The following is a 26,139-nucleotide window of genomic DNA, read 5'->3' as shown; positions in this document are numbered from 1 at the left end:
AAGAAGGTTCATGAAGTATCCCATGAGAAGCAAGGAAAGATTTGCATTCTACAGTGGACAACTCACGCCCATTATTTGTGCGAATTCTTTGGATAGGTTTGTCGAATTGATTTTTAATCAGTGAAAAGAAATCCAACAGATTTGAAAATGTCTGGCTTTTGGATTGCATAAGAAAAATCCAAGTAGCTCGAGTATAATCATCCACAATTATTAGAAAGAAATGAGATTCATCACGATGTGGAGTGTGATAAGGACTCCACATATCTACATGAATTAGGGAAAAACCATTAGTAGCTCGGGGTGTGCTTGGGTCCATGGAAACCAGATCCATGACCTTGATACTTGGGCCTAAGTATATCAAGGCCAAGCTCGAGACCGTGGTGCCCATGCTCAAGTTTATTGAGGCCCAACCCCCACACTAGGGTCCTAGGCCCAACCTCCATGAACCAGGGCTAGGCCCAAGCACCAAGGACCCTAGCCTGGCCTTTATGAACCCACACACGATCTTGGTGCCCATGCCAGCTCACCAACGCTTGTGCTCATCAAGATCCCTCTTGCTAGACTTGTAGCCTCAACGCCCTTGCGCCATTCCCCAGTTACTCGTACTCAAATCACTAATACCAAAATAGCACATGTTTATTAGCAGAATTTTCTTTTTAAATGATAGAAAATGATTTCCAATTCATTTTCAAATTTGATCAACTACTAAAAATATTTTTCGGGAAAATGACTTATTGGAAATCATTTTCCATAAAATGTCAATTTTTTTACAAAAAAATTGAAGTTTAAGAGAAACTATTTTTACACATAATTAATTTTCTATTTTTGGACTTCAGCGTATGGATCATCAACAACCTTTTGCAACTCAATTTGGAGGAACACATGAACTCAAGTTTTATATTTATAGACAGATTTTCAAGTGACACTTAGATACGTTTATTTCGCTAAAAAATTCACGATATAGGAAAATATTTTCCATGAAAATCATTGTAAAGGAAAATTGTTAGTTTTCGTTTGTTTGGTAATTTAGAAAAAGTGATTTCCTTCTTGTCAAAAGGAAAGTCGTCTTCCCCCAATTTAAGCTTTTTATTTTCAATCCTAGAAAAAGTTTTTGATGGATTGGTTAGTTTTTCGTCATTCAAATATCGGAAAATTAGAAAATAATTTTCTAAAAATAGTGTTCTTTCAAACAAGCGAAACTTAAAATTGCGAAGCGTGATGTCACAACTCTCAATCTCATTCTATAGCACCAACTTGTGGGGATAGTAATGCATCAAATAGCCATTTAAGTACATTTGGCTTTCACAGATAAAATTTGCATAGTTGCTTCTCTTAATTAACACGCTCTCATGCTTTCCTCTCGTACCTATATAGGGGATTAACAACCCTACTAATCACTTATCATCGTGCTGGTAATAAACTAATCATCACCGTGTACACTGTTATCAGAAGGATTCACCAAGACCTGCTTGGTTTGCTCGGGGGTCAAAGAAGTGCAACCAACCATGGCAGGCTTGACCACTTCAGTGCCCTTGACAATGGCCCAGAACATGACTCTATACAAAATCACCATCCCAATCAAAACTACAAGATCAACCCACTTGGTATACTCCATGTTCATCTGCCAGAACTCTGTCAGGATCTGGTCGCCACTAATAAAAGGTGTCTTGTATCCAGGCTGACTAGGAAATTTCAGTCCCTTGAACTCATTCTTGAACAATCCCTCATAAGCATATCTGTGAAAGGCAATGTAGTACAAAGGGTATTTCCAGATTAGGAGTGGGAGATCATTCGGTAGCCTGAAGAATCCTCCTCCTAAGATCATTAGTGCCTGGATTCCCGCCCCCGTGATGATGCCCATTAGGAAAGTCGGTACGATGCTCGCCACTGTCATCATCAGGCTCTCCACCAACATCATGCAAGTGAACAACACTGCGACGAAGAACAAGAAGTGTTCCCATCCTCTCTGGAGTCCCGTGAGATAGTATGCAATTGCTCCGGGGATCAGGGAGATCAGCAACAGATATGGTATGGAGGAGAGCGTGTTCGCGATCATGAATGCCCCAGTTCCATAGTGCCCGTTCAATCTTTCTCGTGCAAATACCTGAAACAGTTCAAAGCCGAGAAGATTGAGATGGGAAAATAAGTATTAGTTGAAGTGGGTGTTTTCCATAGATATGGATGAGCTTTATTTGGAGTCAAGAATAGGACCTTCATGTCCTCCACGAAAGAAGGGAAGCCACCGATCGCCATGAAAGTCAGGAATGAAGCAACGAAAACAAGGAACGATCCTCTAGCCTGTAAATGTCAATGACAAAATTCGTGAATTCTCCTCTTCCCAGCGATTAAACACCATGTATATACTTTCGGTTTTCCCCACCATCTGGAGAGTACAAATATGTAGACCCTCTACTTAGCATATACCTGAATTGAGCTATAAGTAGATCCAATGTTACTGTATATGGTTCCGAGACCGAAGGCCACAATTATATAAACGGCTAAACGCAACCAGTAGTAGCCTCGATCACGGGACATGTTCACTGAAGATCTTCTAGTTAGAACAAGACACTGCGTCAAAAATTTTGCATGGCTTCCCCCTTTCGCCGGTGCTCCGTGACCCTGAGAACAGTTGGAGGAAAAGCGATGGGGGATCATTCTAAAGCGTATTTTATGTGAAGCATAGCCAGAATATGTCTTATTACCGAAACACGTACTTGTTTATTAATTTTGGCTACTTCTCCCAGAACTACTTGACAGTTTGGAGACGATCTGTATGATTTTACAAGAGTATTGATCACTTCCTCCGTGGAAATTTTTCCAGTTGCACCTTGTTCAATATCCTGGCAAAGTTAAGTCACAAGATTCTTATAGCTACTAGTAATAATTATTTCCCAACAGATAGGACATAAAAATTGAATGCATTTTATTGAAGGATAGGTTCTCACCACATCAAAATCCTTATTTATGGTTTTCAGGAAGTGATCTGATGGATTTTGGAGAGTCGGGCAGGGGTAACCATTCAACGTGAAAAACTGCAACAATTGAAAGCAAGAGGTCAAACTGAAGTATAGATATAGATGTTTAAATTACCTCCAAATTAGTGAATACATGTAAATGCTCACCTCCGTAGCTGCAGAAGCAGGTCCAAAGTACACTGTTCTACCTGAAGAGAGAAGGCAAAGATTGTGGAAAAGCTGGAATACTTCACTACTGGGCTGATGAATTGATGCAATTATAGTTCTTCTGATTCCATCTCTTTCGCCCAAGCTGGCGATTCTGCTCATGACATAATAGGATGCCGCGCTGTCAAGTCCACTGGTAGGTTCATCAAGGAAGAGAAGCTTTGGGCGGGTGACAATTTCCAGGCAAATGCTAACTCTTCTCTTCTGACCACCACTTAGTCCTTTGGTCCCCCAGCCTCCAATTCTTGTGTCCATGGCATCTTGCAGTCCCATTTCCTTTATTGCCGTTTCTGCTCTTTCCCTCTTCTCAGATATTGGCATGTAGTCTGGCAACTGCAGCTGAGCTGTGTAGTAAACAGCTTCTCTCACAGTTAGCGTTGCTATCAATACATCGTCTTGCATCACATAAGCCTGAATTCATAAGAATATAGAACCCTGATAAGTGATGAGAAGACAGCTCCTGATCATTCACCATTGGATATAAGATCAACTCAAAAAACAGGATAGTTGACTTAGGTTCAATTATGTATGTGAAGTTAAAAATTATTTCATTGAAACTGGAGAAATGAAGGATTTGAGGATGAAAGAGAATTATTTTCAGATACTACACTTACTGAAGTTCCATAAGCCAGAGCTTGTTTGCGGCCATTGACTAGAACGTCTCCTGTTTGCCTTGTGTTTGAACTCAATCTTCCTGTCACGCGAGTTCCAAAAGTTGAAATGCACAAAAAATGGAAGCCCCTTAGGCAGACGAGTGTGGTCTTGATCATAAACTAAACTTACAAATTGAATGTTCTCTTTTAATTAGTTAACAGCAGAGGTACACCTGAATAAATTGTTGTTGGTGATTAGCGATGCAGACTGTACATGCACTGAAGTCAGTATGTTATTGTTTCTGTCTGTTCTTGTCATAGGAATGTTTTAACAAGGTTCCTTTTATCTCATGCAAAATGGCTTAGCCGGAAATTGCTAGTAATCGATTTACCAGCAAGTGCGTCAAGGAGAGTGGACTTGCCACAACCAGAAGGCCCCATGATGGCCAACAGCTCTCCTGGCTGGGCATAACCGGTGACGCCTTGAAGTATCGGTTTCACCCCTTTGCTCTTGTTGGACACCATCACCCACACATCCTCCCATGTCAGAGTAACATCATTTCTTGGCTCTTTTGGTTCATCAGGATCATGAGTTTGGAGTTCAACCTCATGAACTCTGCAATGATAGTCTCGATCGGCGCTTGTCGTATCCATTCCCGTTTTTATCCTGGCAGATGCTGCTTCTATTTCCATGCTATGGCTGATCTCTGTAGAATGCATGGCCAAGTAAGTAGAAAGGAATGGATCTACGAAAGGCTACGAGTTGTGAAGACATGCGACGAAGGGAGGGTTTTATAAGTGAATGACGCTGACACAATTACATGACCATGTTAGCGTTTCGAGGACGTAATGTGTTTCTCGTGACCGAGGAGGCAAATATATTGCTAACTCATTGGAATCATGTGGTCGAGAAGCTAAGTCTAGATAGTCAAGTTACAAAGGTCATTTTCTTTTGTCACTCATTTTCTTTACATGCGAATGGAAACAAGCAGCAGCCCATCAAGGAAACGCCAGAAAATACCTGCCATCTTTAGGTAAAGGGTTAATACCTGAAAAACCCTAAACTGATATACCTGTGACAAATTTACCCCGAACTATTTTTTTGATCATAAAAAATCCAAAACCGGTATACTTGTGACAAATTTACCCCGACTGATCATAAAAAATCATAAACTAGTACATTTATGACAAATTTATCTCAAACTAATTTATTCGACCGCAAAAAACCCAAAACTGGTAAATTTGTGACAAATATTCCCTCCGCTAAATTGGATTAATACTACAATAAATTTCAAAAATTGTAAACTGTGACAAACGGAGATAAAATCCCAAATTGATATACTGGGTCACATCACGTGTCATTTAACTTAATAATTTGACAATAAAATTTAATGAAAAATAATATAAGGTAAATTTGTCACAAGTATACCAGTTTGGGGTAAATTTGTTGAAAGTATAACAGTTTTGGGCTTTTGGTGGTCAAAAAAATAATTTGGGATAAATTTATTACAGGTGTACTTGTTTGAGGTTTTTCGGATATTAACCATTAGGTAAAAAGAGGACCAAATTTCTCGTACTCATTATTTGAATGGTCGATGGTGATTCGCACGCACGTGACTGTACAAACATATATGTGTAGTTGTAAATTTTTTAAATTTTCTATACTCATTATTTGAATGGTCGATGGTGACTCGCACACACGTGACTGTACAAACATATATGTGCGGTTGTAAATCTTTTAATTTTCTAAATCCGTGAAATTATCAAGATTCGACTTATTTCCTACGACGGTGAAAAAAACTGGTGGACACACGAGGCCAGCTCAAGGAAGATTGCAATGGTCTCGATTGACATCGTTTGGTTGCATTAGCAGAAAAAAACCAAAGAAGCGGAAGCAGACGATATAACATCACTTCCCCGACATTTCCTTTTTCTTTGTCGAAGCTAAATGCCTAAAGCCCGCGTGGGAAACGCCTGTTTCTGTCCGGAAACGCATGGCCAATAGAAGTCTGGCACGACTACCTCGGTGAAGGATAAGACAAACGATCGACACGTTTCGGAGAGAAAATTCTTCACTCCATTCGATTCGGGATTGCATCGGGTCCGGATTGAGGGACGACAAAGAAGATATTCTGGCACTTCCTTCTGAACCGGATGGTTGGGCGAAAGAGTCCCTGAAGAGTGACGCGAAACTAGTCAGAAGCTGTTGCATAGGCGGCTCGGCTAATCTAATCATGAAAAATTTCCTAAAATCTGGGAACGTCAGATGATTTTTGTGCATTCGAAGAGATGATCTTCTTTATCATGAGGTCCGTCGATCGCATGAGAAATAGGAGCTTTTGATAATTCTTCTCCCCGGAGTCATCAACTTCTATGTTAATGCTTTGTCAGTCGACTTATGAAGCAATATTCAGAAAAGATGCCGGCGATAAGAAAACGTTATGGTGCTCAAATCAGAAGGTTGGACTTGGATCTGGCCCAGATTTTTCCTTTGATGTCGTCTCCATTATCGCTTGATCATCCTTGTGTTTCCATAATATTGAGGAGAAAGATGAAATCCAAGAGCAAGTTACAAATTGTACACGGAAAATTCTGCGTCCCGATTTTCCTTTTGCTGTTCAGTCTGATGTGAAGGACAGCACGTAACCCATCAATTGCTTCGTCAGGTAATGCCAACCGAAACTTTGACAATTCGGACGGAGAAGCTAAGGAGTCAGGACGGCACTTATTGCTAGAATATTAATGAACGGGTCGGCGAGGCTCAACTGCAATGGTTGGCATTCAATGTTGCACAGCAGCTAATCTTGATGCACGCCGCGTTTTTAGACTCAAATTTCTAGCGTGTAACCAATAAGAGAACTTCTCTACCGGCAAATCATAGGCTTCTCCACCAACAATTTTCGCATAAAGCCAGCTTTGACCCACCACTCGTTTGATCTTATGGACGAAATGCTCTCGTTCAATATTTGATCTTCTACAAGACGTTTACAACGAGCTTAACATAAATTATACATACATAATCTCACACTCTCTTAAAAAATCTCAGATTTAGATGCTATCTGCTTGTTTTTCTTGTGACATGAACTTACAAAGCTGCGATGCGCTTTGCTTCCTGCAGGGATTTACTAAGACTATCTGTTTGTACTGTGTGCATTGCCAACATGATTTCTCCAATGATGGGCTTGAATTTCTTAATCATCTTGAGAATACCTAAGAAGATGAGTCGATACAGGACCACCATCCCGAACAAAATGTCCAGATTAGTCCACTTGGAGCAACCATTTCCACTTGCCATATGTCCCTCAATTTATCTTCGCCACTAATAGCGCTTTCACCGATTAAGGGATTTCCCAAGAGTTAGCCCTTTGAATTCATTTTTGTACAGGCCTTGATATGGATATTTGTGGAGAAATAGGTAAGAGGGGACATCTGCATAAGACCTTTGGAAGATCATTTGGCAAGCGAAAGAAACCGCCACCGAGTATCATTAATCCTTGGATTCTGCACCTTTTATCAGTCCCATGAGGAAATTTGGCACGACACTGGCGACAATCATCATGAAGCTCTCTACCAGCATCATACAGGCAAAAAGAGTGGACGTGAAGTACATGAAGTGCTCCAGGCTTCTCTGAAGTCCTGCGAGATAGTAAGTGATGGCTCCAGGAATTAGGGAAACTATGAGCAAGAAGGGCATGGATGACAGGGTGTTGCTAAGAGCAAAAGCACTTGTTCTGCAATGTCCATTTAATCTTTTCCTCTCAAACACCTAGGCAAAGAAAAGGATCAGAAGGGAGGTAAGTCAGACTTGAATCATGAAGTCGTGTTATCTCCTAGAGGATAAACTACTATTTCCCCACCTTCACATCCTCTACAAAGTAAGGGAAACCCCCGATTGCCAGTATCATCAAGAATGAAGCAACAAACATTAGCATTGAACCGCCGGCCTGAATTAAGCAAACAGATTACATTGTTTAGTCTATTTATATTATTAAACATAATCGCCATTTGATTGAAACTTGGTAAAAAAAAGACTAGAAACATAACCATCATCTCAAGTGCAGTGATGGAGTTTACCTAAATCGAACTATCACCGGAGCCGATGTCATAGAAAACTATGCCTAAACCAAATCCTAAGGCAATGTATGTGGTAAGACACAACCAGTAGTATCCTGAACCCTGTGCATATTAATGAAAGACCTTCTTGTAAGGAAGCGGAATTGGGTGAAGAAGCAAGCTTGGCCCTCTTTATCTAGTACATTCAATCAACCTTCTCTCTATAGATTTGATAAAAGTGCTCATCATATAACTTGTCGACATATCTTAGATATTTGTAATTGAATTTGCCTATAGGTATTAGACAATACAAAAGAGCTTACCAGCAGTTTAATCACTTCCTCTGTGCTTTGCTTTCCTCCAAACCTCGCTCGATATCCTAGTTACCAAGAAAAATTCTAGCTGTGATCAGGCTGAGCCAAATATTGAAATTAATTGCTTGGAAAACTTCACCCTCATACCTCATCAAAATCAGTGTTGATAGTCCTGAGGTAGTGATCAGATGGATTTTGCAGACTTGGACGTGGGAAATCTTTCAGTGCAAAGAACTACAACGCATAGAATTCAATGTTCATTCATTCCATAATCACCTTTACTAATTACTACAGGAAAAAATGAGGTTATGCACAAACTATAACATAACTGAGTTGCTTCACTGGAAAGACCAAAATAGACCGCTCTTCCGAGAGAGAGCACACACTCTTGAAAAGCTTAAAATACTTACACTACTGGGCTGATGAATAGATGCTAACGCCATCATCTCATTTTGTTGAGTGAGACTAACTATTCATCTCATGAAGTAGGATGTGTTGAGGTGTGGTTCATATTTCCCATCGACAAGAAGGCATAGGGTTCCCACTCTTCGTACATCATACATACTTGTGAAGATAACATTTCAGTGTCACAAGGTTGAATGATCAGTGTGACAGTCTGCATTTTCAGATTTCGTTTTTGATTAAATAAATCGGGCCTTTCATCGACGCGCCTATAATGTTATTCTCTGAGCTGATCACTCATAAGATAACTAGACTATTTGGGGAAACCATTAAGGGATTCAATGCAATAGACTCAAGAATTCGACTATGAATTGACTATTCGACCTTGTTGATCTGCAAGGGTCATTATAGTACTGTCGACATTGATTCGAGACCGGAGATAGATCGATTTAACTAAGACATGTGATCAGAGTGTGGGTGATTTCACCCGATTGCAAAATACTCGTCGATCAGCACTAGACTAATTTTTCTATCATTTTGGTACCTGGTGTCTGTATTTGAAACCTCGAGATTTTCATGACAACCGAGAGTCGCCAATGAGTCGAAGATGTACAGTGTGACTCGAGATAAATCGATTACGAGTCAATTGCACCAAAAATTCCTAAAAATTACTCAGAGAGACGATGCCTAGATATGCCAGTAGACCGTCGAATTTCAAGTAGGTTGTACCCTAGAGTGGGCATAATTACCAATTGGAATGCATGTTAAGTGGAATAGATGCGTCGGATTATGAGACAAAATTGTATGGCACGATATGGGACGCGTCATAACGATTTGACTCTATAATAAGGACCATTGTGCTGATTTGAGAATTGAGTGTGACGTTCCAGTTGTTGGAGCTTAATTGTTGCTCATATCGGTATGGCTGTCTGTGATATAAACTGTACTGACCTGCAGGGTGGATCTGAGGCAAGGTAAGTCCTCTATGCTAAATGCGTGATTGTGTGGTTAGGACGTCCCTGGGCATATTTTCCTCCTAATCAGGGTTTAGAGTTTTATATCTCATCCTGTCGTGAGTTAAAATTTCAAGGTTGTCGAGTGGAGGACTTGGAGCTGAGAGGAGGTGAGGTGATCTGAAGTGTAGGTCAATTAGGACCGCTTTTTTTTAGAAAGCCAATTTTTGTAGTCTTTTGGTCATAGACCTTGTACATGACTCTATGTGATTATAAAAGTATGTTTGTTTGTGAATCTGTTGTCCTACTTTTCTATCCCGAAATGATTACTGTCAGGGGATTTATTTTCGCTTCCACATGTGCAATAAAACGAAAATGGTCGGCGACTCATCCTGGGAAGTCGCAAAATATTATCGACTAGAGAGGGATGGGCATGCGCTCAGGGTTCAGGGCATGACAATGAGATCCCAAATTCAACACAAAGGGAAAAAAAATGCTGGTTCCATTGTCCCATCCACGAATCTGACGATCCAGTCTGGTTTGATTTCAAGTCCCTTTGGTTTGGTTTTCAGTTTTTAGGTGGGAACCGGACCACCTAAGAACTAATTGAAAGAGTTAGTAACAACACCTAGAGGGGGTGAATAAGTGTGAAAACAGATTTTTCAAAATGCTATAAAAAACTTTACTTTTGACCTAAGTCCGATTGACTACAGACTTTGCAAAATGAATGATACTTTACAGCTAATTTCGAATGCAGAAGTATATCGCAACAAATAAAATAAAGGAATTCAAGAAAGAGAAAATGAACTTAGAATTTATAGTGGTTTGGCTTGGATTAAGTCTATGTCCACTCTCCCACGCTGACAGCCTTCTAGCTGGTTTCCACTAAGAATCAAAAGAGAATTTACGATCTTGCGATCTTAACTTCTTAATGAAAAGTCTCTACTGCTCTCACGAAGTCACAGTGTAAGTCTCTCTCTTTTGAGTACAAATATGAGCACAGTGTAAGGAATAACAAGTAAGTGAGAAGCTTCATATTTTGGAATTCTTCCAACTAGAAGATCATATATATCATGTACGAACCGAACCTTTAAAGGAAGAAAGATAATCCCGAGTTTAATTAAGTCTTCATTCTTCACTTGCGTTCAGTCTAGAATTTATCAGGGTGGGCAGATTTCTGTTGTAATATAGACTTTAACACAAAGTCTAGCAATTTTCATAACATAACTTAAATAAGTTTTGTCAGCTTCAAAACATATGAGAATTTTCTCCAACATTTAGGTTGCCATGAAGTTTGATCCACATAGGTTGTGAAAATAGATGGCGTTTGATTCATAAGTACAAAGGAAAGTCTCACAATTTAAGTTAGTTTTTGGAGTACAAAAAATATAAAACCCAACACCTGTCTCATCCAGGTAGATGAGGTGAAGATACTGAAGATACTCTGACACTTCCTTCCGACCGGACCGACCGCATAATTGTGCGAGGGTCCTTGAATAATGACGACATGAAAGCAGTTAGAAGTTGCTGTCATAGGCATTATTCGGAAAAGCTGCCAGAGACAAGAAAACGTGTTGCTTAAATCCGAACGTTGGACTTGGATCCAGTCCAGATTTTTTCATTGCTATAGCCTCCACTATCGCTTGATCATCCGTGTGTTCGTATAATGCTTAGGAGAAAAATGAACTCCAAGAACACGTTACAATCGTACACGGAAAAAACGTGTCCGGATTTTCCTTTTCGTTGTTATGTCTGCCGTGAAGGACAGCACGTAAGCCATTCAGTGCTCCGTCAAGTAGTGGGAACGGAAACGTTGACAATTCGGATGGAGAAGACAAGGACGGCATTTGTTGCAAGACCTGAACGTGATGGAGAAGCTAAGGACGGCATTTATCGCAAGATCTATGAGGCTCAACTGCAGTGGTCTACGTTCAATGTTGCGCAATGCTTGCACGTGAAGTGCTGAATACCTAAAGTGTCAAAATTTGATACAAATGGATATTTAAGTACTAAAAATTCGAAAATGTATATTTAAGTACCAAAATTGAAAAAAAAAAATCATTTAAGTGCCGACGTGAGAAATTCTAATCAAAATACCAACATGATATTTTTCCGATAAAATAGGTGTAAAACGACGTTGTTTTGTACACTGACGTGGCTAGATAAGTCGAAAACGACGTCGCTTTGTCTCAGATTTAAATTTTGATATAAATATTAATTAGATTATATTTAAAACTAAATTTCAAAAAACAAAAGAAGGAGACGATTGTAGAACACTTCGGTGAGGGCTATGCAAGCCCTTGCCACTGTGGCCAACAATGATGAGAGGAGGGTTGGCCAGGTTCGTCAGCCTTGACTAGGGCTTGATCGGCAACGGCCCCGCCACCGATGATGGGAGGAGGGTTAGCCAGGGTCATTGGGCCTTAGCTAGGAGTCAATGGCAACGAGGGCTTGCAACCCCTAGCTGCTAGTTGACTAGCTCCGAAGACCCCGGCCAACCCTCCTCCCATCGTCACCGGCCCTTCCCAGATAACGATGGGAGGCGGCGGTGGCAAGGGCTTACACAGCCCTCGTCAAAGGTTCTACAATCTTCTTCTTCTTCCTCAAATTTAGTTTTAAATTAATTTAATTAATATTTATATTAAAATTCAAATAAGAGGCAAAACGACATTATTTTAGCTCTTCTTTATTGATTCAGCTTTTCGGCAAGTCATGTAAGCAATTTATATTATTAAAAAAATCACGTCAAATTTCTAGCACTCTTCATAGGAATTGACACTTAAATATTCAATTTTTTCAAAGAAAATAGCACTTAAATATACTTTTCAAAACTTTTGATATTGACCTGTTGCTTTGTGTCAAGTTTTGGTACTTGCATTGTACTTATGTCCTTGAACGTGAAGCATACTGGGTTCTTAGACAAGCATCAAGACTCAAATTTCTAGTGAGTAACGAATACGAAGAACTTCTTTACCAGCAATTCGTAGGCTTGTGCACTAACAATTTTCGCATAGAACCAGCTTTAGCTGACGACTCGTTTGATCTTATGCACGAAATGCTCTCGTTCAATATTTGATCTTCTACAAGATGCTTACAACGAGCTTAATGTTTATCATACTTGCATAATCTCACTCTCTTCAAAAAAGGAAAAACTCAGATTTAGATGCCCTTTGCTTGTTTTTCTTGTAAAGGGAACTTATGAAGCTGCGTTACGCTTTGCTTCCTGCAAAGGCACACAAAAGGGATTTACCGAGACTTTATCTGTTTGTAACGTGCGCAAGGCCAACATGATTTCTCCAATGATGGGCTTGAATTTCTCGGTCATCTTCAGAACACCAAAGAAGATGAGTCGATACAGGACCATCATCCCGAACAAAATGGTCAGATTAGTCCACTTGGAGTAACCCATTTCCACTTGCCATATGTCCCTCAATATGCCTTCGCCACTAATAGCGCTTTCACCGATTAAGGGATTTCCAGGAAGAGTTAACCCTTCGAATTCATTCTTATACAGGCCTTGATATGCATATTTGTGGAAAGATAGGTAATAGAGGGGATATCTCCAAAAGACCTTTGGAAGATCATTTGGCAAGCGAAAGAAACCACCACCGAGAATCATTAATCCTTGGATTCCTGCACCTGTTATTAGTCCCAAAAGGAAATTCGGCATGACGCTTGCGACAATCATCATTAAGCTCTCTACCAGCATCATACAGGCAAAAAGAGTGGACGCGAAGTACATGAAGTGCTCCAGGCTTCTCTGAAGTCCCACGAGATAGTAAGTGATGGCCCCAGGAATTAGGGAAATTATAAGCAAGAAGGGCATGGATGACAGAGTATTGCCAAGAACAAATGCACTTGTTCTGTAATGTCCATTTAGTCTTTCCCTCTCAAACACCTAGACAAAGAAAAGGATCAGAAGGGAGGTAAGTCGGACTTGAATCATGAAGTCGTGTAATCTCCTAGAGGATAAATTACTATTTCCCCACCTTCAAATCCTCTACAAAGGAAGGGAAACCCCCGATTGCCAGTATTGTCAAGAATGAAGCAACAAACATTAGCATTGAACCTCTGGCCTGAATTAAGCAAATAAATTACATTGTTTAGTCTGTTAATACCATTAAACATAGCCGTCATTTGATTGAAACTTGGTAAAAAAAGACTCAAAGCATAAACATCATCTTGAATGCAGAGATGGAGCTCACCTGAATCGAACTATCACCGGAGCCAATGTTGCAGAAAACTGTGCCTAAACCAAATCCTAAGGCAATGTATATGATAAGACGCAACCAGTAGTATCCTGGATCCCTATACATATTAATGAAAGACCTTCTTGTAAGGACGGGGAATTGGGTGAAGAAGCAAGCTTGGCCCTCTTGATCTAGTACATTCCGGTCAACCTTGGACTGAGCCATGACAAACATTAACAATCACTAATACCAATATCTTCTCTCTGTAGATTTGATGAAAGTGCTCATCATAAAACTTACTTGTCGGTGTATCTCAGATATTTGTAGTTGAATTTGCCTATAGGTATTAGACGATACATAAGAGCTTACAAGCAGTTTAATCACTTCCTCTGTGCTTTGCTTTCCTCCAAAACCTCGCTCGATGTCCTAGTTACAAAGAAAAATTCTAGCTGTGATCAGGCTGAGCAAAATATTGATGCCTATGAATTGAAATTGATTGCTTGGGAAACTTCACCCTGATACCTCGTCAAAATCAGTGTTGATAATCCTGAGGTAGTGATCGGATGGATTTTGCAGACTTGGACACGGGAAACCATTCAGTGCAAAGAACTACATGGCACAGAATTCAATGGTCATTCATTCCGTAATCACCTTTCCTAGTTACTACAGCGAAAAATGAGGTCATGCACAGACTATAACATGCCTGAGTTGCTTCACTGGAGAGACCAAAATAGACTGTTCTTCCAAGAGAGAGAAGGCACAAACTCTTGAAAAGCTCAAACACTTCACTGCTGGGCTGATGAATGGATGCTAACACTGTCATCTCATTTTGCTGAGCGAGACTAACGATTCGTCTCATGACATAGTATGATGCTGCACTGTCAAGGCCACTTGTGGGCTCATCAAGAAAGAGAAGCTTGGGATGAGTCAAGATCTCCAGGCAGATGCTGACCCTCCTCTTTTGGCCATTGCTGAGGCCTTTGTTTCCCCAACCTCCTATTCTCGTGTCAATGGCATCGTGAAGACCCATCTCTTTGATCGTGGTGTCTGCTCTTTGTTTCTTCTCCAAGAGCGGCATTGAGTCTGGGAGCTGAAGTTGAGCTGACAAGTATATGGCTTCTCTCACAGTCAGTGTCCATGTTAGGACATCATCCTGAGTCACATAAGCCTGCAAGAGGTGATAAGAGTACTCAACCTACCTCCTCGTAAGTTTTTCTGGATGAGTAGCCCGTGATTTCACAAGTCCAACGCGAAATCAAAGCAAAAAGGGTATATTCTGTTCACTTTTTCTATTTTGTAAGACAGGCAATGATTAACGTATAAAATAATTCCTTCCTTTTTAAGAGAAAAGAGATGTGTCGTCTCAACAACTATCCCGATTGCTTAATCTATTGATATCATGTTGTACTGATCAAGTATCGAACAAACCAGGCAACTGATTTCCTTACTGAAGTCCCGTATGCCAGCGGCTCTTTCCTTCCATTAAGAAGAATCTGTCCAGTTCGCTTTGTCTTTCCACTTATCCTCCCTGCAAAGGTCACCTAATTAAGTCATCATGAATATGTTTTATTTGGGATTCTGTTGTATATGCTTTTGTAAATGAAAATAAAGCAACTCTTTACTTTAAGGTGAAACATTTGTTATTATAATGGTTTGAGCAGACACTTCAAAAACTCATGCTCAAACTGATCTAGCATGACAGCTATTTTTCTTAACATTCACCGTGCTTGACGAACAAATAGCAAAAAACGAAAATTACTGTGAACATGCATAGTGCTGTCACCTGCCAATGCATCAAGAAGAGTGGACTTGCCACAGCCAGACGGCCCCATGATAGCCAAGACCTCACCGGGCCGGGCACAGCCTGTCAGCCCTTGAAGAATGGATATGCACCCGTGTTGCTTATCCGCGACGGTTACCCACAGATCTTCCCACGTTAGCGAAACCGTTCCTCCCTTCGGCCCAGCCATTACTTGTCCTGACCGACCTGAAGCAAGATCCGCCTCTCCTTCTTCTGGCTCCGCCAACGGTGTCCCGAATCCATCTTCCACGGAAGCTGCACAACTCTCCGCCTTCATCTGCGAACTGGGCGATGATGAAGCCATGGAAAAAAGTTGACTGCCATTTGTAGAATATATCGAGGGGCGCGTGTTTGAGAGAGTGGAAAAGATCTAAAATGCAAATGGGAGGGTTCACGGACGTACATGGGTGACAGATTGAGGCGTATGAAGTATTTAAAAATCTCTGATAGCAGGACAGTCATGTGAGTTCTTTTTTGTATGTTTGCTCCTCCCTGAGCCACTGGCTGCTTAGCTGAGTTACAGACGTTCATGTGAAGAGAGAGAGAGAGAGAGAGAGTAGACAGACGAGGGGCATTGTGAGTCCAAACAAGGGAGATGACTCCTAAAACAAGTGCAGCGAAGCCAACCCCAAGTGCAAATGGAAATGGGAGAAAAGGTTACGTGGAGTTTGACCATTGATCCATCGACTGACTGATCCAGGAAATTCCAGTAACACGGATCTCGGAATCCATGACACTGTACGTCCTTTTGATAGGATCTAAGCAAATTGCCATTGATGTCTTCTCTTGTAGTTTTGTGTTGAGGCATTTCTCCCGGTGGAGGCTGTGCACATATATCTTAGGGGTGCAGATGGCCCGAGCGGGCCGGGACGGAAGCATAGATTTTGGGCACGGGCCGAACTGGATTGGGCCGTTTTGATTCGGGCAGCCAAATTGCGAAATCTCAACTCTTTTTTTTTTTTTTTTGGGCTATTAGAAGGCATATCATCTAAGAAGCATCAACAGTAAAAGAGTCTCTTCTCTTGCTCGTCGCTCCACTTCGGCTCCTGGTGAAACCCAAAGGAACACACTAAAATTAGTTTGCATTTGACGGTGTATATATTATTATCATCACTAACCAAATTATTTTTCATCAACTGATGATTTTAAGAAATATGAACAATCCTTTTCAAGAATTTTTTTTCGAATAATTAATTTTTTAACGAAACAAAGAGTCTTAAATGAGCACCTCCACCAAATCATCATGTCTTCATCATCTTCCACTGCTCTCGGAACAAAAATTGGGTTCGTTAGGTTGTTTGAGTTCTCAATCTACTATGTTGCCCCTTGGCAAATATACAAAGCCGTTGTTCTAGTGAAATTCTCGCATTGAATTCTCTTAATCAATCAATAAATGGACTTCACGTGAGACCCACCACATTTAGAATCATGTTGATCTATCCATATATCAATTCACATAAGGCTTTTGCTCGTGCAAAAACCTAATACTCAAGATGGGATAGCTCGATGTACTCAAATGAATATATTCTCAAGCATACCCTTCACTAGAAAACTACACTTGGGGCCAATTGTTTTGCGTTTGCTAATTACACGTTGCTCCATTGCTCCCATAATAGCATAAAGAACGCTCTTTTTAAGAATTCTAATGATTGATTTAAAGTGAGAGACACATGACCTAATAGTTTTAGAGGCGGCAACCACAATAGTGACTCGCAAATCTTATCATTGTGGAGGCATCCAAAAGGGCAAAATGGGGGTAGTTATAGGAAGGGACTCCTCCTTTGGTTCACCACACTCTCCTCGCCTCGCCTTGGATGCGGTCGATATTATATCCACGATTTAAGCCTATCAAATATGAGCCTAGAGAAGCAAATCATGTTGTGGATTGGGTAGCCAAAGCCCATTGAGTTGGAACCCTTCAATCCAATTGGGTTGCTTATCCCCCTTATTCCCTTTGGTTAATTTTAAGTCTTGAATTTGGTACTGATTGTAATTCATCTTTGAGTTAGTAATCAAAAGTTATTTTTCGACCAAAAAAAAAAAAACTGTCATGGTGACGGGTTTGGGCAAGAATTTTTGGGCGACATTAAGCCTGGCTCGTGCATTGATAAATCTAGTGACTCCTAGCTGGAATCATTACTCCTCCACTTTTTTGGGGAGCATGAATAAGCAAAGTAGAACGACATTACCATCTAGGCCCCAATCAAAAGGTATATCTCCTTCGGAGGCCTTGGCCCAATTCACACAGAACCGAAGTATGTATTGAATATTGGGCCGTATGGGCCGGCGGCCCAAACAGGACTCGATTGAAGTCGGTTCTCCCATTATTCCCGACCCGCCGCATTGATATAGCCATCATATCCCCAAATCCGCAGTTCATTTTCTGCCCGCCCTCTCTCTCTCACACATCACCGGCACTGAGGGTTTCTCACGCCCAATCCCTAGCAGGTTAGTCCTCCCTCTCTCTCTCTCTCTCTCTCTAGATTGATCGATTTTCCGTCGATTCAGCTTTTCAATCGCTGAGGCAAGCGATCCGATTCTAGGGTTTTCTTTTTTTTCCTCCCGAAGCTTAGAGGAGAATTGAAACCCGCGTCAACCATGGCGACGCTGGATCCCGAGATCGCGAGGATCCAGGAAGAGAGGAAGAAGATGGAGCAGCAACTGGCCTCCCTCAACTCCGTCACCTACGACACCGACCTCTACGGCGGCACCGACCGCGACGCCTACGTCAGCTCCATCCCCGTCAACGAGGAGGAGGACAACCTCGAGGGCATGGACTCCGAGGTCGCCCGCAAGCTCGCCTCCTACACCGCCCCGAAGTCGCTCCTCAAGGAGATGCCCCGCGGCAGCGGCGAGGAGGACGACGCCGGGATGGCGGGGTTCAAGAAGCCACAGAGGATCATCGACCGCGAGGATGATTATCGGAAGAGGAGGCTGAACCGGGTTATCTCGCCCGATCGGCACGATGCGTTTGCCGCGGGGGATAAGACTCCGGACGTGTCCGTCAGGACTTATGCGGACGTGATGCGAGAGGAGGCGTTGAAGAGGGAAAGGGAGGAGACGCTCAGGCTTATTTCCAAGAAGAAGAAGGAAGAAGAGGAAGCTGCAAAGGCTGGGGGCGCGAAGGAGACGGAAGTTGCTCCGGCGCAGAAGCGAAGGAACAGGTGGGACCAAGCACAGGACGAAGCTGGTGCTGCGAAGAAGGCAAAAGCTGGTTCTGACTGGGATTTGCCTGATTCGACGCCTGGAATTGGGCGTTGGGATGCGACCCCTACGCCCGGGAGAGTCGGTGATGCCACGCCTTCGGTGGGTCGGAGAAACCGGTGGGATGAGACCCCTACCCCAGGACGGCTGGCAGATTCAGATGCAACTCCTGGTGCTGTGACTCCTGGAGCGACTCCAGCTGGTATGACTTGGGATGCCACGCCCAAGCTGGCCGGTATGGCCACGCCGACCCCAAAAAGGCAGAGGTCAAGATGGGATGAGACTCCGGCCACAATGGGGAGTGCTACGCCAATGGCGGGTGCTACACCTGCAGCTGCTTTCACACCAGGGGTAACTCCCGTTGGAGGTGTTGATCTTGCTACGCCTACTCCTGGGCAAATTAACTTGCGGGGGCCAATTACGCCCGAGCAGTATAATTTGATGAGGTGGGAGAAGGATATTGAGGAGAGGAACAGGCCGCTGACGGATGAGGAGCTTGATGCCATGTTCCCCCAGGAGGGGTATAAAATTTTGGAACCACCTGCATCTTATGTGCCTATTAGAACGCCAGCAAGGAAGCTTTTGGCAACCCCTACGCCATTGGGCACTCCGCTTTATCAAATTCCAGAAGAGAATCGTGGGCAGCAGTTTGATGTTCCTAAGGAGGCGCCTGGTGGTCTACCCTTCATGAAGCCAGAGGATTATCAGCATTTTGGGGCACTGTTGAATGAGGAGAATGAAGAAGAGCTGTCTCCTGAAGAACAGAAAGAGCGTAAGATCTTGAAACTTCTGTTGAAGGTAAAGAATGGTACTCCACCACAGAGGAAGACAGCGCTTAGACAGCTTACAGACAAGGCTCGAGAGTTTGGTGCTGGGCCTTTGTTTAACCGTATTCTGCCTTTGCTCATGCAAGCCACTCTGGAGGATCAGGAAAGGCATCTCTTGGTTAAGGTGATTGATAGGGTACTATACAAATTGGATGAATTGGTACGTCCTTACGTGCATAAGATTCTTGTTGTTATTGAACCTCTGTTGATTGATGAGGATTACTATGCACGTGTTGAGGGGAGAGAAATCATTTCTAATTTGAGCAAGGCAGCTGGCTTGGCTACTATGATTGCTGCTATGCGTCCAGATATTGATAATATTGATGAGTATGTGAGAAATACGACTGCTAGAGCTTTCAGTGTCGTTGCTTCTGCTCTTGGAATTCCTGCTCTGTTGCCATTCTTGAAAGCTGTGTGTCAGAGCAAGAAATCCTGGCAAGCTCGCCACACTGGAATCAAGATTGTTCAGCAGATTGCTATTTTGATAGGTTGTGCTGTTCTACCACATTTGAAGTCTCTTGTCGAAATTATAGAACATGGCCTGAATGATGAGAACCAGAAGGTGAGAACTATTACTGCACTGTCTCTGGCTGCTCTTGCTGAGGCTGCTGCGCCTTATGGTATTGAAAGTTTTGACTCAGTGTTGAAGCCACTTTGGAAGGGTATTAGGTCACACAGGGGAAAGGTCTTGGCTGCATTTTTGAAAGCAATTGGGTTTATTATTCCTCTGATGGATGCTCTGTATGCTAGTTACTATACTAAAGAAGTCATGGTCATTCTTATCCGTGAGTTTCAGTCTCCAGATGAGGAAATGAAGAAGATAGTGCTTAAAGTGGTCAAACAGTGTGTGAGTACTGAGGGTGTTGAGGCTGAATACATACGAACTGACATTCTTCCAGAGTTCTTCAGGAATTTCTGGGTTAGAAGGATGGCTTTGGATAGGAGAAACTATAAGCAGCTCGTGGAAACAACTGTGGAGATAGCTAATAAAGTTGGCGTTGCCGACATAGTCGGGAGAATTGTTGAGGATCTGAAGGATGAGAGTGAGCCATATCGGCGAATGGTCATGGAAACAATAGAGAAGGTGGTTGCAAACCTGGGTGCCTCTGATATTGATTCTCGCCTGGAAGAGCTCCTCATTGATGGTATCCTTTACGCCTTCCAAGAGCAGACTAGTGATGATGCCAATGTAATGCTTAATGGCTTTGGTGCTGTGGTGAATGCTCTTGGGCAAAGAGTGAAGCCATATCTTCCACAGATTTGTGGTACGATAAAGTGGCGATTAAACAACAAGAGCGCAAAGGTAAGACAACAAGCTGCTGATCTTATCTCCAGGATTGCTGTTGTCATGAAGCAGTGTCAGGAGGAACAACTGATGGGTCATCTTGGCGTTGTTCTGTACGAATACTTGGGAGAAGAATACCCTGAAGTTTTGGGTTCCATATTGGGTGCTTTGAAAGCTATTGTCAATGTGATTGGGATGACAAAAATGACGCCTCCCATAAAAGATCTGCTTCCCAGGCTGACGCCCATTCTGAAGAACAGACATGAGAAGGTCCAGGAGAACTGTATTGACCTTGTTGGTCGTATTGCTGATCGTGGGGCTGAATTTGTTCCGGCAAGGGAGTGGATGAGGATATGCTTTGAGCTTCTTGATATGCTCAAAGCCCACAAGAAGGGTATTCGGCGAGCTACGGTGAACACTTTTGGTTATATTGCTAAAGCTATTGGACCTCAAGATGTCCTTGCAACCCTTTTGAACAATCTCAAAGTTCAGGAGCGTCAGAACCGTGTATGCACAACTGTTGCCATTGCTATAGTTGCAGAGACATGTTCTCCTTTCACAGTTCTGCCGGCTTTGATGAATGAGTATCGTGTGCCTGAGCTCAACGTGCAGAACGGTGTTCTGAAATCCCTTTCCTTTCTGTTTGAGTACATTGGTGAAATGGGGAAGGACTACATATACGCAGTGACTCCACTGCTCGAAGATGCACTCATGGATAGAGATTTGGTGCACAGGCAGACTGCTGCTTCTGCTGTAAAGCATATGGCTTTGGGAGTTGCTGGGTTGGGTTGTGAGGATGCACTTGTCCACTTGCTCAACTACGTCTGGCCAAACATCTTTGAGACTTCCCCTCATGTCATAAATGCCGTTATGGAAGCCATCGAAGGCATGAGGGTGGCCCTGGGTGCTGCTGTTGTGCTAAACTACTGCCTCCAGGGGCTGTTCCATCCTGCAAGGAAGGTCCGGGAAGTATACTGGAAGATCTACAACTCGCTATATATTGGATCTCAGGATGCTCTTGTTGCGGCTTATCCGGTGCTGGATGATGAGCAGAGCAACATATATAGCCGGCCAGAGTTAACGATGTTCATCTGAGTTAACAGCAGAAACTTTGAGATTTTGATGATGATGAATGGCTGGACCATCGGCTTTGGTGGGTGTCTCTTGGACTAGTATAGAGTATGCATTAGATAGAACTGGATCATTCCCTGTAATTCGCGGTCAATGTGTCATGTATTGGGGAGCTGATTTGATTATAGTTACGAAACGGGCTAGGCCTTGTGGCCTGCACTATTTTGTTGCTATCTTGTGAAACCTCATGTTAGTGGCTACTGGCTACAGCTTACGTGCCCTTTCATTGCTGCTCTTTTGAGTTTCTTATGGAACATAGCAGTAGGGAAGTTACTAAAGTTTGCATTATGTCTATTTATATGTCCAGATTCCACCTTTCTCCGTTGATCCTGATTATTTCAAGCAGGTGCCTTGAGCATTTAAATCATATTTGCGAATGTTGTGGTGATTTGAAGCCCAGGGGCTCATGTTGGGGAACATCGTAATCACTTGTTACTAAGTTTTCCTTTGTCTATGCAGCGGGATGGATTGTAGTGGGAAATGTTGGCTGGATGGCAGCGAGGAATGAATGGTCTGAAGTAGGAACCAGGAGCTCTGTACCCCACCAGATTGATTGTTCAGAAACAGACCTGAGCAAGCATACCCCGACCAGACTCAGGGGCTTAGCTTGCTCTGGAAGGATCCGTGTCTGTGAAGGCCTGGCCCAGCATGCCAATGCCTTGTTTACTATTGCCTCTGAAGCGGATAAGGTGAAAAGGGTATCTGTTTTTGGGCAAACTTGCAAACCGAAAAATGTTGAAGATTTGATGTAGAAGTTGAGCAGTATGAAAAGCAGTGGAGACTTGATCTACGTGGACAGTAATTTCTTGATATATATGCAAGTCAGACCATCTAAGAGTTCCTAATCTTTACCATTAGTCATCTCAATGGTTTTCTTCCTCCCGAAATCTGTCAAGCGCAAAAGTAGGAGGACCTTGATTCAAGCTTGAATTACTCCCAAGGTTCACACCCCCTTCCCATCCAGCTGAACCCTGACAAAGTCCTTTCGTGATGACTCTGTGTGATGCATCACCCTGTCCAGAGCCTCTTTATATTGCCATAACCCCACTTTATAGAGACGTTCTGTGCAACTTTTGAAATTTCGCGTCATTGCAACGAGAGTCATTTAGTGGAATGATCTTTCAGGAAGCTTGCCAGAGAGGTTGTTACAGCTCCAGCATTTGCTAAACTTGCGGCTTCAGTTTAAATACTTTTTCTAGCCCTCCGTATGGAGCACTTGGTAAGCTCTTCAACATTGTGGAGACAGATATATCGTAAAATCCATCTTCTGGAGAACTCTCGGATGTCTTTGAGCGGCCTTGTGAATCTCAAGCGTCTGTGGGCTAATTCAAACGGGTTTTCTGGTCATATGCCTACCTCACTTACGTGTTCTCCTTCATTTTCGATGCTTGATTTGGGCAATGCACAATTCTGCTTTTCCCAATCTACCTTCCATCCTTTTTCCAAGGTCCGATCCAGGAGAGTTTGTCCGTCTGCCATAGATTGAATGTCCTCAATTTGGCCCGAAATGTCATCCTGCTTTCAGAACCTTCAGGAGCGAAGAACACTGATATTCTCAAATACGGGCGTTCACAACCTATCTGCTTCGCTTCAGATTATACGACATTACAAATTGTTAGTCATTTGATCTTTACTAATACATTTTGATATGAGAACTGCCCGAATCTATCAATCCAAAGATTACAACCTCAAGGTTTTTGTCGCTTTTAATAGTCAATTATAAGAGGGAAGAAGTACACTCCAAGTGTCAAAATTTAATATGGAGAGACACTTAAAAGTGCTAAAAATTAGGAAAGTGACACTTAAATGCCAAAATCGGAATAAAATAGATTACTTAAATGCTAATCCAGTCAAAATCTAGCTAAAATACTAACGTGGCGATTTTCCAGCGAAGTAAGTGTAAAACGGCGTCATTTTGCACACTAACATGGCTAGATAATGTAAAAATGAGATCGTTTTGGTGCTGATGTCGTAAAAAATTAATATAAAATTAATTAAATTAAATTTAAAACTGAATTTATCTAAAACATATAAAATATTAATAATTAAAAATAAAAAATTTACAAAAAAGGGGGAAAAGAGGCGGTTGAGGGTTGAGCCCTCACCGCTGCCACCGGAAGGGGCGGCAACGAAGGGGAGAGTTGGCGGGGGTCGGCGGCCCTTGTCGGATCTAGGCGAGGGCCGCAACCCTCGCCCCAAATGCTGGTGAGGACTCACGGGCCCTTGCCGGCGACTTCGGCTGACCCTACCCCCTCCATCATCGATCCTTCCTAGTAGTAGTGGCAAGGGCTCGGCCCCTCGTCACCTCCCTCCACCCCCGGCACCTTTTTTAAATATTTGTATTTTTATTTTTAAATGATTTATATAAATTTAATTTAATTTAATTTAATTTAATATTAATTTTTACCATATCAGCACTAAAACGATGTTGTTTTTTTTATTTTCTAACCACATCCTTGCAAAACGACGTCGCTTTGCATTTATTTCGCCAAAATTGCCATGTCGTATTTTGATCAGATTTTGGCTAGATTGGCACTTAATGATCCACTTTGCTCCGATTTTGGTACTTAAGTGTCACTTTCCTAACTTTTTGACAGTTAAGTATTCCTCCGTGCCAAGTTTTGACACTTGAGGTGTACTTCTTCCCAATTAAGAGGTTTCATACCTGTAAGGTTAAGAGGATGCAAAAATTTGGGAAAAAACATTACAAATGTCATAACTTGGCACAAAAAGAACACTTAAATGCCATAACTTACAAAAGGTACACTTAAATGCCATATTTGAAGAAAAGTAGAACACCAGTGCCACCTCCAAAAGCCAGCCGTAAATCATACGTGACATTTAAATATTAATATTTATCGCCGAGATGGCTCGCCGGAGAGTTGAGTCGGCTCTAATTCACCCAAAACAACGTCGTTTCGGGTGTTAGCCAAAATAGAACCCTTAAATCGGCCGAAACGACATTGTTTTGGCATAATTGAATTTTAATATAATATAAAAAATAATTTAATTTAATTTAAAATAAAATAATAATATAATTTATATGTATTTTAAAAAAAAAAAACGGAAATGGAGGAGGAGGAAGGCGGCGGGCGGCCGAGGGCCGAGCCCTCACCGCCACCGCCTCCCGTCGTCACCGGAAGGTGGGGGAGGGTCGGCTGGGGCCGCCACCGCCTTCCTCCTCCTCCTTCCCCCCCATTTTTCTTCCTCCTCCTTAGCCGCCGATCGCTTCCGATGAGGATCGACGGCCCTCGCCGGCCGAGCCAAGGGCCACCGCTTCTTGGGGGTCGCCTTAGCGAGCGATGGCCCTTGGCCCGGCGGCGAGCGAGGGCCGTTGACCCTCGCCGAATCTGGGCAAGGGCTCGCGAGCCCTCTTCGCCGGTCGATTGGGGTCAGCGGCCCCCAGCCGGGGCTCGGCAACCCCAGCCAACCCTCCCCCTCTCGCCGGCCCTTCCGGCGACGGCAGGGAGGCAGCGGCGGTGGCTGAGGGCCTCCCCCATTTTTTTTTTAATTTTTTAATTTTTTAATTTTAAAATTATTATTTTTTACCACATCAGCCCAAAACAACACCGTTTTTGCATTATTTGGCCACGTCGAATGCAAAATGGCGTCGTTTTTTGCACTCGTCGCCGGATAGGTGATTTCCAGTTTGCCTTTTATCTGGATTTGTCAAATAACTGATTCAATGGGGAGATGCCAAAAAGCTTCACTGACTTACCAAATTAGAGAGACCAAACCTCTTTTCAAGACACCACCTCTCAACTGTTCCATTTTTTTTTTTTTCACGAGACACTAAGCTTAAATTCCTTGAAGTACAAACATATATTGGTTTTCCCGTCAACATTGGATTTGAGTTACAATGAGCTAAGTGGACCGACTTGCCCAAACTTTGGCGTCCTTAAAATCCTTCAAGCATCAGGCACTATTCCAGACGGTACATTAGCAACGATAAGTTTGGAATTACTGAACTTGTCCCATAACAATTTGTCAGGATACATACCTTATTCCTTGACTAGGCTGAATTTTTTATTGAGTTGCAGCCTCTTACTTCACGTCAGTTTTCAGCTTTTCCAAATTTGAGTTTTGAAGGAAACAACGGTCTCTGCATCAAACCACACCATGGCTCTAGCCAATCAGAACTTCCAACTGTCGAGTCTTCAAACTCAACCGGTGAAATCACATATTTGTGGGTGCCCTTTAGGAT

At 42.5% G+C, this 26,139-nt stretch overlaps 3 protein-coding genes and 1 pseudogene across 5 annotated transcripts; 1 reads left to right on the top strand and 3 right to left on the bottom strand.

Moving 5' to 3' along the window:
* Nucleotides 1–1,219: 1,219 nt before the first annotated feature.
* LOC104419894 (ABC transporter G family member 1) lies at nt 1,220–4,629 on the bottom strand. Its single transcript, XM_010031724.3, has 8 exons — nt 4,168–4,629; nt 3,797–3,876; nt 3,123–3,593; nt 2,946–3,032; nt 2,715–2,840; nt 2,425–2,619; nt 2,212–2,298; nt 1,220–2,104 (listed from the first exon to the last, which is right to left on the bottom strand). The coding sequence occupies exons 1-8, from the start codon at nt 4,493–4,495 to the stop codon at nt 1,421–1,423; spliced, it is 2,058 nt and encodes a 685-aa protein (XP_010030026.1). The 5' UTR covers nt 4,496–4,629; the 3' UTR covers nt 1,220–1,420.
* Nucleotides 4,630–6,860: 2,231 nt separating this feature from the next.
* Nucleotides 6,861–8,764, bottom strand: LOC104420846 (annotated as a pseudogene).
* A 3,769-nt stretch (nt 8,765–12,533) lies between these two features.
* LOC104419892 (ABC transporter G family member 1) lies at nt 12,534–15,836 on the bottom strand. Its single transcript, XM_039301705.1, has 8 exons — nt 15,471–15,836; nt 15,136–15,215; nt 14,391–14,855; nt 14,210–14,296; nt 13,988–14,113; nt 13,703–13,897; nt 13,487–13,573; nt 12,534–13,395 (listed from the first exon to the last, which is right to left on the bottom strand). Exons 1-8 carry the CDS (start codon nt 15,790–15,792, stop codon nt 12,694–12,696), a joined length of 2,064 nt encoding a protein of 687 aa, XP_039157639.1. The 5' UTR covers nt 15,793–15,836; the 3' UTR covers nt 12,534–12,693.
* A 2,025-nt stretch (nt 15,837–17,861) lies between these two features.
* On the top strand, nt 17,862–23,073 carry LOC104419891 (splicing factor 3B subunit 1). 3 transcript variants are annotated; one of them, XR_005546616.1, is made up of 3 exons: nt 17,862–17,936; nt 18,032–21,957; nt 22,395–23,073. XR_005546616.1 is itself a non-coding variant. In XM_010031718.3 (2 exons), exon 2 carries the CDS (start codon nt 18,087–18,089, stop codon nt 21,897–21,899), a length of 3,813 nt encoding a protein of 1,270 aa, XP_010030020.2. In that variant the 5' UTR covers nt 17,862–17,936; nt 18,032–18,086; the 3' UTR covers nt 21,900–22,268. The 3 variants fall into 3 exon arrangements, 2 of the variants coding, with proteins under 2 accessions (XP_010030020.2, XP_010030022.2); XM_010031718.3 differs by lacking the exon at nt 22,395–23,073 and having other exon boundaries at nt 18,032–22,268; XM_010031720.3 differs by lacking the exon at nt 22,395–23,073 and having other exon boundaries at nt 17,874–17,936; nt 18,057–22,260.
* The last annotated feature ends 3,066 nt before the right edge of the window (nt 23,074–26,139 follow it).

The sequence above is a fragment of the Eucalyptus grandis genome, chromosome 9 (assembly GCF_016545825.1).
Source record: "Eucalyptus grandis isolate ANBG69807.140 chromosome 9, ASM1654582v1, whole genome shotgun sequence".
NCBI classification, from domain to species: Eukaryota; Viridiplantae; Streptophyta; class Magnoliopsida; order Myrtales; family Myrtaceae; genus Eucalyptus; species Eucalyptus grandis.
Note: the sequence above shows the minus strand (reverse complement) of the source record. Positions and strands in the feature narration are given on the sequence as shown.